The following is a 12493-nucleotide window of genomic DNA, read 5'->3' as shown; positions in this document are numbered from 1 at the left end:
TATTCAATCTCTTGCTCTAGGGCACAGCAGTAGGTTATAAATTCACAATTTACTGGTTAATGATGCAACTGTAGAATTCAGGAGAACAAAATAATTTTACAGGAATCAGAGGTGGAGAGTGACGGTATGTTACATTACTTCAGGAAATGGTCCACTGTAACGGCACTTAGTTATAATTGTTTTTAGAAATAAAATATACAAATTTACTTAATTTATTTTCCAGACATCAGTACAGAATAAAGTATAATAAATATAATGATTGTACCCCTGAGAAAGTCTAAGTTAATTAAAAGATAGTTTGGGCACATGACAAATAATTTATAAATCATTTCAATTTCAAGATCCATTCGAAATAAAGCAAACACAGCAGCATTGCAGCGATTTCTGAGACAGTGGAGCATCCTTATTTGTCAGGAAGTCAATATTTACAGGAAAATGCTTCATAGTAAACATGATACTAATGACCTGTAAATTGTGTGAAGCAAAATGCTGCGGATATGTCAGCATTTCACAGCTGAAGATCCAACTTGTTGAATCATAGACAGGTAAAGCCATTCACTAGCTGAATACATGAAATATCCCATGAAGTGCTTTAGACCAGCTAGCCAGGTTTTCTGACGTCTTACATGACAAAACATGTGTATTAAAAGATCAGCTAAGAACTTCTAAAAATCTAGATAACTGAAGTCTCAATCAGTGTAATAGCCTATTCTTACAGTTAATGTGGTTTCTTTTTTTGAGTAAGGTGAATGTCACTTGTTTCATTTTCTTTGAGAATGTAGGTTTACCCACCAAGACCAGCTTAACATACAATGATGACAAACCAAAATTAGACACATTTGTCAAGATAAGGACAAGGCCTAGCCAAGTGGGGAGAAAAAAACTCCTTGACAAAAGAAATGAGTCACAAGGAGAAAAAAACTCCTTGACAAAAGAAATGAGTTGCTAAGAGGACCTCACAGGCTACAGGACATCAGTGCTGTCCCACCACTGCTCTTAATCTTGTATACAAATTACTGTAATGCTGCAGAAAAATCTGTCAAACTCCTGAAGTGTGTAGATGACACTACTGTCACTGGCCTTGATTTATTGCCATGATCTTATTAAGGGGGCACGGTGGCTTAGTGGTTAGCACGTTCGCCTCCAGGGTTGGGGGTTCGATTCCCGCTTCCGCCTTGTGTGTGTGGAGTTTGCATGTTCTCCCCGTGCCTCGGGGGTTTCCTCCGGGTACTCTGGTTTCTTCCCCCGGTCCAAAGACATGCAGGGTAGGTTGATTGGCATCTCTGGAAAATTGTCCGTAGTGTGTGATTGCGTGAGTGAATGAGAGTGTGTGTGCCCTGCGATGGGTTGGCACTCCGTCAAGGGTGTATCCTGCCTTGCCCAATGACGCCTGAGGCACAGGCTCCCCGTGACCCGAGGTAGTTCGGATAAGCGATGAGTGATCTTATTAAACTAAATAGTATACACAGTTTAGTAAATGATGATCACAAATTTAAAAAAGAGTATCATGAATTAGGTTGTATCACTTTTCTCATAAGTTGTTTTGCTATTGTTGAAAGTATTCTTGAAAGTCCTGATCTTTTGAAATACACTCCACAAGCAAATGAATAGAAATCCTATTGTAAATCTTTGTAAAGAGTAGTTCTTTGAGTTACCAGTCTGTCTGGTTTTCTAATATTTAAAAGAACCTGATATAAAAAAACAGGTCTTGTGATACTAGATGTTTTATTTACGATTAATACTAATAGTTAATATACACCATATACAGTATAATAGTTTATGTTGTCTTGCTTGAGTTCCATTAATAACCAATTAGACTTTGGTTAGATTACAAATTCATTTTATTTCCAAGGTCAGATAGATCATTTCAAACAACATTCTGAAAGTGAAATCTTTACTGCCATGCATACAGAAATTGTGTAAGCATCAGTGTTTCTGTGATATTTGCTTTTTTAGCCATATTTTAGTTGATGTTCATTAACAGCAAAATAAAATTAACAATAAAGTTGTGTGCAATTGTCTTAATCAGGTTTCCTGATCTTTGGTTTATTTTCAAATTCTGGAGTTAAAAAGAGTTATAAAGAATCCTAGTAAACCATTTAATAAATTTTTTTTTCCCATTTCCCTTATTAAACACTTCCATACTACCTACACCCAAAATAACAAAATAAAAATCTTTCACCAATAAAGGTTTCCTGGTTGCTTCCAGTCTTGTCTTCAGACAAGCTCAATATATCCAAAGCTTTCTTTTAAGCATTTTAATACTTTTCAATATTTACATGTTTAAGATTGCATTTATCCAAAGCATTTTACAAATGTTAAAGGATACATTCCAAGAAGAGCATAAACACCCCTGATCAAGAGCTCAAACCAGTGGCTCCTTTCTCATCAAGCACTCAACAACAGATTTAGCATTTAAAAAAATTACATCTAAACCTTCTCTGTGTATCATTACAATGTTTTTGCTTGACTTTTTTGTCTTCTCTATTCATGTGTAGTAGTCTCATATGGATTTACCATATATCTAACGCTATATTGCTTGTAAATAAGATCCAGGATGGTATTTCGGCAAAATCTTACATCTCCCAAGAAAAATCTAAACCAGAGAATAATTGGAAGTAAAGTCATATTATAAATTATTCTCATTTTCATTGTATCTTTACTGCATGTATGTAATGTTATTGACAGATTGGAGACACCCAAGTTCATCCAAATATGCATCCATTTAGCCCACAGTCATGACAGCATTTCGATGCAATTTATAGCTTTCTAACTTGAGTCCATTGCATTCATTTGTCCTTCAGATTCCAAATAAATTGTTCATAAAGGGGTCGAGTGGCACTTGCTGTCCCCCTGTCTCTGAGATTGTTTGTATTTCTTAGTTAGGCTGTGTCGGAAACCCTGTCCTGCCATGAAGTACAGGATGGGGTCGATAAAGCTGTTTGCACTGGCTAGTGGCCTTGTGACCTTGTAAGCTATGTTAGAACCCTCCAACAGTGTACAGTTTACTTTGAAGTATCTGAAACTGTAGTACAGACTCCTTGTGAGGTGGAAGGGCAGAAAGCAGAGTATGAAAACCAACAGCACTATGACTATCATCTTCACTGACTTTTGCTTGGAGCGCTGAGATGTGGCTCCTCCTATGGTGGTGGGCTCTATAAGTTTTCGCACCATCAGGCCATTGCAGACTAACACTGATCCAAAGGGTATCACAAACAAAATGACCGAAATGGCTGAGCTATAGACCACAAAGTAATTAAACAGATCCTGGGATGTGGTATCATGGCAGACTTGATTGGTTGTTCGGGAAAAGTAGAGCACTGGTGCCTGGAAGATCAGTACAATTAGCCAAACCAGGACTGAGATGGATCGAGCACGGCGGGCATTAACCCACTTCATTGATCGAACCGGGTGGCAAATTCCAAGGAAGCGGTGAATGCTGATGCAGCTGAGAAAAAGGATGCTACCATACAGATTAGTATAGAAGAGAAAGCGTATAAGTTTGCAGAAAGTTTCAGTGAAAGGCCAGTCATTTTTGTCAGCATAGTAGTAGATCAGGAATGGCAGTGTGAGGATGTAGAGTGTGTCACAAACAGTCAGGTTGATCATATAGATAGTGTTCGGACTCCATTGTTTGATGCGGAACAAAATGAAATACAGTGCAGTGACATTGAGCACCAAGCCAACGACAAACACAAACCCATAGCTGACAGGAAGTAGGATGTACTTGAAGTCCTCATTAAACTTGCATTGATATTGAGAAGTGTTGTTGTTGAAGCTGGAAATGTTTAAGGCAGCCATCTTGCTTCATGGAAGTCTGATAAAATAATGCAAATATTTATAGGATTTACAAGGTAACAAGCTTTGGGTTTCAATTTCATTGTGTTAACCAATACACTACAATAAATACAATAAAATTAATGACTCAAAAAGTTCTAAAAACTGGAATCATTGATAAAAGAGATATGTGCTCATGTTCAAATTACATAGATTTATAAAATTGGCAGGTGCTTTAATCCGAAAGTAACTTAAACCGTAGTCAAAACTACTATAACTATAAAACTATGCAGCTCAGCTTTCCATTAATATCAAGCAAATCAATAAAACTAGTTAGAATAATACTTTTAAACAGATAAATTACACCAATTATACAGTGATCATTCATTGGGAGACAGTGACCAATTCCTGCACAGCCAGATTAGCATGTAACGATAAACAGGAAGTTTCGTTTTGACCAGGATGCTTTATGGAGCCTGAATTCTGTTTGATAGTGTGTGGGTTTTAAACAAGTCTGAGCACATAGGCACACAGGCAACCTCCATGTGCTTGCACTTAAAATACAAATACACGTAATCCTTTAATCTGTTTAAATTACACTACTCAGTGTGTACAATATTGTCATCAAGGAAGGTATATTTGTTTTTCATTTGGGAGGAGGATGTGAAAGTAAACACCCATGTTGTGTTTGTCAGTGTCTTCTAAGGTAGCTTAGTTACATAGGGAAAATTAATTATTGCAAATAATTAAGTATTGCAAAAAAAGCAATTCCATGATGTATTTTGCATAAGAATGACTCTTTTCAGATTATCAAAATAAAATGCTCTGGCAATTATTATAGTTCATAAAACTCTCTCTCTATCCTGCCTTGATGCCCGATGATGCCTGAGATAGGCACAGGCTCCCCGTGACCCGAGAAGTTCGGATAAGCAGTAGAAAATGAGTGAGAAACTCACTCTCTCTCTCTCTCTCTCTCTCTCTCTCTCTCTCTCGCTTTCTCTCTCATTCCTCTCTTTTCCTTTTTTAGTTCTTATCAGATGTAAACATATATACATGACACATGGAAAGCAAGGACTCCATGTAAGAAACTGCTCTATGATTAATAAACCCTAATATACCCTATAAACCCCATTATATTTTACCTTTTATTAAAAATAGATCAAAAGGGGTAAAGTAGTAGTAAAGTAGTGCAAAAGAAAGAGTACTCACTGGTGATTAATGGAGAAGAAATAATGTTAGTACCTATTTTCTTTTCCTCGCAAGTCCTCAGGTTGATCCTTTCACTTGTGAAGGCGTGTCAGCTTAATGGGCAAGTAACAGCTTGCTTTCTACTGACATCTCTCTCTCTCTCTCTCTCTCTATCTCTGTCTCTCTCTCTCTCTCACACACACACACACACACACACACACACACATTCCAAATTTACTGACTCCCCTTGGGGTGTTTTGCAGAAAAAAAGATGCAAAATGAATGATTAATGCATTGTGCATTGAATGCATCATGCATCAAGGGAAGGAGAGGTGGAAGCTTCTCTTGTTTCACAAATTATTTTCCTATCAGTTCACACAGACACACACAGAGGCGCTCGCGGACAAACAAACACAAAATTATGTTTTTTTGGAGATCAGCCAAATGATGTGTGGACATCTCTCACTTAAACACACACACACACGATTGCATGTGTGGAATCAATTATTGTTGATGAAAAATGTTTGAATCGTTTAGATGACAAATTTTCTTTAGCATTCTGAGTCCGTGTCAAAGAATAAACAGTTACTAAAAATTTAGCCATAGTATTTAACTCAATAGTAATTAGTTCTATACTTATAATCATCCGACTACCGTCGCATCTGCCCGGCTAGCTCAGTCGGTAGAGCATGAGACTCTTAATCTCAGGGTCGTGGGTTCGAGCCCCACGTTGGGCGGAATATATTTATTATTTCAGAAATACACACACACACATATATATATATGTGTGTGTGTGTGTGTGTGTGTGTGTGTGTGTGTGTGTGTGTGTGTGTGTGTGTGTGTGTGGTTGTGTGTGTGTGTGTGTGTGTATATATACGTGTATATATATATAAGCCATATGCATACGGTATGGTGCATAGTTGCATAGTAAGATAAAAAAATGTTTATGAGTTTGCCAAAATGAAAAACGTGCACGTAACCAACAATGGACAAAAGGAGAAATAGCTACAGGTGGCCACAAGAGGTCACTGTTGTCTATAGAGCTAAGGTGCGGTTCGCTCAATTGGTACAGCATCTCAGGGCCAAGGGTTCGAGCCCCACGTTGGGCGATTGGATGTTGTTCTTTTTTCACTCCTGCGTACCGCAGATGTCCACTACGGGTCGCTGTAGCCAGCCTTCTGTGTCCTGCACCACTCAATGCTCTCAGGGCTTCCTGTGTGCGTCGCTATTGTATCTCGTATTTAGCGGAAAGCCTGCAGCATTTTTTCTCCATAACGTTCTCCTCTATTCTCTCCCTGTGCTTGTGAAGAGCGGAGCTGAGCTGTTCTTTCATGGCTGCACGAGCGCTGATCTGATCAGATTTTCCAGGTTTTTCTGGTGGATTTCATTTATTTTCCATTTCTCTCTTTGGACTTCGCTATTTTGGACTTGCGCTTTCTTCATGTCCATGTTGAGCCATGCAGCCTCCGCCGAGAAAGGTAAGAAAGTGTCCTTTTCTCCACGTTAGGATGAAGTGAAGAACTGGGTTTAATAGCAAGCACGAGCGTGCGTGTTTATTGGCTTGGGTGTTCTGTTGGCGCGCGTGCTTGCTATTTTTGCACATTGCCTGCACATTTCTGACTTTATTTGATCATAATTCTTATGATGCATCAATGGCACTTACACTGATAGAATTTGTGTTACTGGAAAAGCATCTTGTTAGTCTTATGAACGCATTTCCTGTTGATCTCCAGAGCTCGTGACAGTATTTTGGTTCAACCTTTTTTATACCAGGCTGTGACAGTATAGCAGATGTGTTGTGTTGTGGTCCGTATAGTGAGTCCAATTTATGCTTTTGGACCTGTGGCTGTGTTGCAATATTGCAGCTCGATGAGATGTGCTGTACTGGGTTTCACCATGCTTGTGCATCTGTAGGAGAAGGTGAAAGGCTGTGAGTGTTGTGCTTCTTTCACAAAACATGTTTAATGATCATCCTGATCATCCTCCAAAAACTGATAGAAACCACTGAACAGGTTGTGTGTGCATTTTAGCAATACATTTTGAACTGAATCTTGTACCCAGGGAGGGTGTTAGGTTTCAGACATATTCCAGGCTGCTGCATCTTCAAAGATGAAGCCACATGCTGGTTTTGCATCAGTGTTCTCCAGCAACCACTGACACCTTGAATAAAATCCTATAGCCGTTGAGCATCAGCCTGACAAGGTTATGTCTGACCTTATCTCACTGTTCTTTCTTTTATAGTGAAACGAAAGGTAGACAGTCAGATTTGAGCAATAGCAGAGGATTGGCACATGTGAACAAGACAAAGCTCCCTTTCATTTTTTCATTATACAGTCACAATATATTCTGGGGTTCATAGGCGGTTGCCCTTACTATATATTTTTTAAATTTGTAAATCAGGATTGGTTTTATTTCAGAAGCTTACTGGTCTAAGACAGGACATCTTAAGCTGACGTGCTTATTTAAAATCATGTCAGTGATTCAGTCATGTCCTTTGTGGCATGCAGTTAACACAGCTTTGCCTCCTGTCCAGCGTCTGTATGCCATACATGTATTATGTTACTTTTTTATCGTGGCGATCGCAGAATCTTTTGTCACATTTTACAATATTGTCATGCTATTTTTTTTTTTTTTAAATATTACATGTCAAAATCACTATTTCATAATTTCAGACTTTGATGAGACACTCGTTTGGGACAGGATGCCTATCTCCATTTGTATATAACAGGGGACCTTAGATGACTCTTGTGCTTTGGAAGCCTTGTAGATTGAGGTTTTATCTCACAAGTTTAGCTGCTTCCCACGTTGAACTCGGCCGCTTTCTGATTCCAGTTATAGCTTTATTGTTCTGTGTTATTTATTGCATTTTTGGTTTACTTTGTTGTTGGAGCTGTGGCTTGTAACATTGTACGTATTAGTCATCTAAGAATGTTCTCAAGCTTTTTTCCCAGACAATCACCTGGACTAAACTTTAGGGAATGGTTTCTGAACCAGTTAAGCTAAATCCTTTCCTACTGAACAGAGCGTTGACTCTGTAATTAACAGTTCGTCCCTAGGTATTAGTTGGCTTGCCCAGGCTCATCGGTGCAGTCCCACTGGGTCTCCTAGATCACACACCCTAGTCTTGTGCATCACACTCTTTACCTCCATGTTGACATGTGTTCTACACGATACTTCAGGTGTTGCTGAGCTCACTTGATGTGTGATGCGTAGTCATCAAACACTTCTCACATTGGCACAATTGTGTTCACAGATTTAACCGTGTAAGAAGGCAGGGCATTTGTTTACAGGTTTTGCTGATCATTACTGAATATTGCTGCCCAGTGTTGGAAATTTTGTGTTCCCTGAGAGAACCAGACCATCAGCAAATTTTACTTATTAGTACCATTTATCCTTTGTTTATCGAGGTGTGAACCCACTGTGATTAAACATTTCATTCTAAGGGAGTTGTAGCCAAAATGTTCAACCAACAGCAGACAAAACTGCTAAACCTACTTAACACAAGCGCACAATTCAGACTTCCCTCATGCTGAATGGCTCCACTTTTCACATGTCTCTGATGCCCTTCAATCTGATTTGTAATGATGATGGAGTTAGCACCCACTTCTGGGGTACATTTGAGTCACCATTATTGTGTACCGCCTATAATAGATGTGTTCATTAGATTGCACCTACTAGTGCATTGTACTTGAAAGTGTAGATTTAATGCTTGGTGCGTGTTTCCTGTGATGTAAGGTCAGATTAGTCACTTCCTCTGAACCCCAGGAAGAGAGAAAGTCAGGCCAGATTTGTATAGACGGGCAGGACTTGCTAATTTAGCACAACGTTCTGTGCCATTGATTTAGATCTTATAGCAAGACAGTCAGTGGTGTAGCAAAAAGATCTACGCTGGTTATTAACTTTCATACAGGAACACAAAAGCATACATGTTCTCGATTAGTTAGCTCTGTTTCTCATCATAGCAGTTAATAGCTAATAAAATCGGATTAAACAAAGTGATGTGTTGGTTTGACGGCTGGGTGGTTAAATATGAAATCGTAATGATAAAGTTGACGTTTTATGAACATTATTATAGTGCAATTACTGTGCAAGACAAATGCTAAACAAATGCTAAAATTACTAAAGTTACAGGTTTTTTTTATAGGTTTTTAATATTGAATATTAAATTCTGATTAAAAAGCATTCTCTCTGTGTCCATGTTTAATAAACAATATAATTTATTTAATGCCATAAAACTATTTTATAAACTAGTTTACTGTTTGTTAGTAAACTACATATATCAGAGGTGTTCAAGAACCTCTTTGTTGTGTTCAAAACCACATTTTGTACTGTATCTCTTTTTAGATAGAAAATGCCATGTGGGCCACCAACATAATGTACTTTTGAGTACATTAATAAAAGTCTATCACTGTACTGTATGTTCCACTTAGCTTACATTAGATAAGTAGAGAGCTAACAGCGGCACTGGAAATATTTCACTTAAAATGGTAAAAAAAAAAAAATAAACAAAGACCAGATTTAATATGCCTTCAAGGAGATGTCTAATCTAACAGTTCACAATTAATTTTAATGGTGACGATAATTAGAAAGTCATTAAAGCTATTCGAAACACACACACACACAGGGTGGGACTATGCATTATTCCTCATTTCGGTTCTAATTTCTGCTGTGTAATAAGACGATTCTGTTTTATTTCATTAGCCAGTTAATAATAGGCAATAAAGTCTCTGGGTAAAAGTGATGACTTAGCCTTTTCTCTCTCTCTCTCTCTCTCTCTCTCTCTCTCTTGCTCTCTCTCTCTCTGTCTCTCTCTCTCTCTCTCTCGATAGATAGATAGATAGATAGATAGAGTGGGAGAGATGAGATGCACTGTGAGTATGTATGTATGTATGTATGTGTGTAGATTTATATATATATATGTGTGTGTGTGTGTACATGGGAATTTTTCATTTTATTAATAAATTTGCAAAGATTTTAAACAAACATTGTCATTATGGAGTATTGTTTGTAGAATTTTGAGAAAAATCATGAATTTGATCCATTTTGGAATAAGGCTGTATCATAACAAAGCATTAAAAAAGTGAAGCACTGTAAATACTTTCCGGATACACTGTATGTATGCATGCATGCATGTATGTGTATGTATGTATGTGTGTATGTGTGTGTATGTATGTGTGTGTATGTATGTGTGTGTATGTATGCATGTATGTATGTGTATGTATGTATGTGTGTATGTATGTGTGTATGCATGCATGTATGCATGTTTGTATGTATGCATGTTTGTATGTATGCATGAATGTATGCATGAATGTATGCATGCATGTATGTATGTGTGTGTGTATGTGTGTATGCATGTATGTATGCATGTATATGTGTGTGTATGTATGTGTGTGTGTGTGTGTGTGTGTGTGTGTGTGTGTGTGTGTATGTATGTATGTATGTGTATATATGTGTGTGTGTGTGTATGTATGCATGTATGTATGTGTATGTGTGTATGTATGTATGTATGTATGTATGTATGCATGTGTATATATGTGTGTATGTATGCATGTATGTATGTATGTGTGTATGCATGTATGTATGTGTGTATGCATGTATGTATGCATGTATGTGTGTGTGTATGTATGTATGTATGTATGTGTATATATGTGTGTGTGTGTGTGTGTGTGTATGTATGTGTGTGTATGTATGTATGTATGTATGTATGTATGTATGTATGTATGTGTATATATATGTGTATGTATGCATGTGTATATATGTGTGTATGTATGCATGTATGTATGTATGCGCTGCAAACGGTTGAATATTAAGAAGCTTTTGTTTGGTTCAGAATTAGAGGGTTGAGAGTAACTGTGAGACTTGTGGTTTGTGGGCAAAAATGTCTGTTGTATCATATACTAGAATTTCCTAGAACACTTTTGACATGCTGATATTTAATACAAAAACACTGGTGCATTTCACTGTATATGTCTTCATGTCTGATTTTGTCACTAAATAAAATTCCAATTCTGGCACTAGTTCTTTACTACAGGCTGTACTGTATGGCAGTCTCTGCATGGGCTCGATCTAGCTGTGGCTTCTTTAGGAACTCTTTTCATTGTCAGATCAAAAGTAAACAAAAACTTTGGCCATATTTTGCCTGAAATGCCAGTCTGTAATTTCCTCATATACACAGTGTGTTCTTACAGAAATGTCTTTCGGGAACATGATAAGATATTATCATATATCCCACCCTTATGACCCCTGCACACTTCTTTTATAATGCATAGTGGAGGACAGATTGCAATTGACAAACTAATGCAAGGTCTTTTATTTTTTTTTTAATAAATGCTTTTAGAGCGTGTGTAAAAATGGGCCTAATTTAATTCAATATTGATCCAACATTTTAGGGCAATTAGGGCAATACTGTAACTTGGTATCAGATTGGTGCATCGATACAGCCTTTTCTGAGTTTGGCCTTAAACGTCATCTTTAGAATTTAAAAAAAGGATTGTTTATAGGAGAACCTAAAGCAAGCACATTAGTGTTAATGAATTTGACATGGGTTTGACTGTAGAACTCGACTGTGAGCTAATTACATTCAGATAAAGGAATTTAGAAAGGTGTTGTAGAGTGTCACAAGTCATTTGCGAGAAAATGTGCAACTGTAGATACAATAGGAAAACAAAAACAGCAGGATTATTCCTCTTATCTTTATGTAGCACACAGTTAGTGTGCTATATTCTTCTAGTGGCTTCACCCCAATTGACCTTCAGTCTGGTGGGAGTCTATATATTATAGTTTTGCTGTTTGGTGCTTTGTTGTTTGTGTCATGTCTTGTGGGTTTTTTAGTATTGGGTGAAAAGTTATGCCAGTAGAACAGACTTTGACGTGAAGTAAGTTGAATGGAGAGGGCAAAACATCAAGGTCTAGTCATGTCACATGTCATGCACACTGTGTGTTATCAATGGATCATGTATTGTATATGTATCATGGATCATTTCTCTGGAAAGGTCCATTGTTGAGGAGTAAAATCAGAATGGTTGTGTTTGTGTGTACATGTGTGTGTTTGTATGAACAGTTAATGTTGCCACATTTCCTATGAGTTGAATAATCAAGATCTTTTCTTTCTGGTTTGTGTGTTTGTATGTAGGTCAAAGTCACGCAGGAGCTGAAGACCATTCACACAGAGCAGCTCACCAGACTGCACTATAAACACCAGACTGAATGCGACTTACTGGAAGACATGAGGTAAGCTTTTAAACACCCCCCTCCACACAAATACACACTTCCATAATCACTCATGAACAAAGGATCGAAGAGGAAAGCAGGGACTGACGAGGAGGCCATGCAGAACTAGAAGAGATGATAAGTATACCCAGATCAGAGGACTCTGGGGCATGATGAAAGCATTTTCTACATACTTCAGACTTCCAACAGGACAGATATTACCACAGCTAAACGTCACAACTGAGATTGATGTTTTTTTTCTCATCTCTGTTTTTATTGTTCTTTCTTTGAGTTTGATTTATTCTTTTCTCAGTTTGTG

General features: G+C 37.7%; 2 protein-coding genes and 1 non-coding gene across 5 annotated transcripts in view; 2 read left to right on the top strand and 1 right to left on the bottom strand.

Moving 5' to 3' along the window:
- Positions 1 to 1818: 1818 nt before the first annotated feature.
- Positions 1819 to 5074, bottom strand: LOC132851593 (P2Y purinoceptor 2-like). Of its 2 annotated transcripts, none has more exons than XM_060878561.1 (2): positions 4987 to 5074; positions 1819 to 3817 (listed from the first exon to the last, which is right to left on the bottom strand). In XM_060878561.1, exon 2 carries the CDS (start codon positions 3799 to 3801, stop codon positions 2821 to 2823), a length of 981 nt encoding a protein of 326 aa, XP_060734544.1. In that variant the 5' UTR covers positions 3802 to 3817; positions 4987 to 5074; the 3' UTR covers positions 1819 to 2820. The 2 variants fall into 2 exon arrangements, with proteins under 2 accessions (XP_060734544.1, XP_060734545.1); XM_060878562.1 differs by having other exon boundaries at positions 5020 to 5071.
- A 555-nt stretch (positions 5075 to 5629) lies between these two features.
- Positions 5630 to 5702, top strand: trnak-cuu (transfer RNA lysine (anticodon CUU)). The gene has a single exon. It is a non-coding gene; the product is annotated as a tRNA-Lys (tRNA).
- A 524-nt stretch (positions 5703 to 6226) lies between these two features.
- Positions 6227 to 12493, top strand: part of LOC132851024 (F-BAR and double SH3 domains protein 2-like) — a 90839-nt gene continuing 84572 nt past the window's right edge. The window contains exons 1-2 of one of the 2 annotated variants that reach the window (XM_060877573.1): positions 6227 to 6443; positions 12098 to 12195. In XM_060877573.1, coding sequence (XP_060733556.1) covers positions 6423 to 6443; positions 12098 to 12195 — 119 coding nt within the window. In that variant the 5' untranslated portion in view covers positions 6227 to 6422. The remainder of the gene's footprint in view (positions 6444 to 12097; positions 12196 to 12493) is intronic. The other variant, XM_060877572.1, reaches the window with a different exon arrangement.

The sequence above is a fragment of the Tachysurus vachellii genome, chromosome 9 (assembly GCF_030014155.1).
Source record: "Tachysurus vachellii isolate PV-2020 chromosome 9, HZAU_Pvac_v1, whole genome shotgun sequence".
Taxonomy (NCBI): Eukaryota; Metazoa; Chordata; class Actinopteri; order Siluriformes; family Bagridae; genus Tachysurus; species Tachysurus vachellii.
Note: the sequence above shows the minus strand (reverse complement) of the source record. Positions and strands in the feature narration are given on the sequence as shown.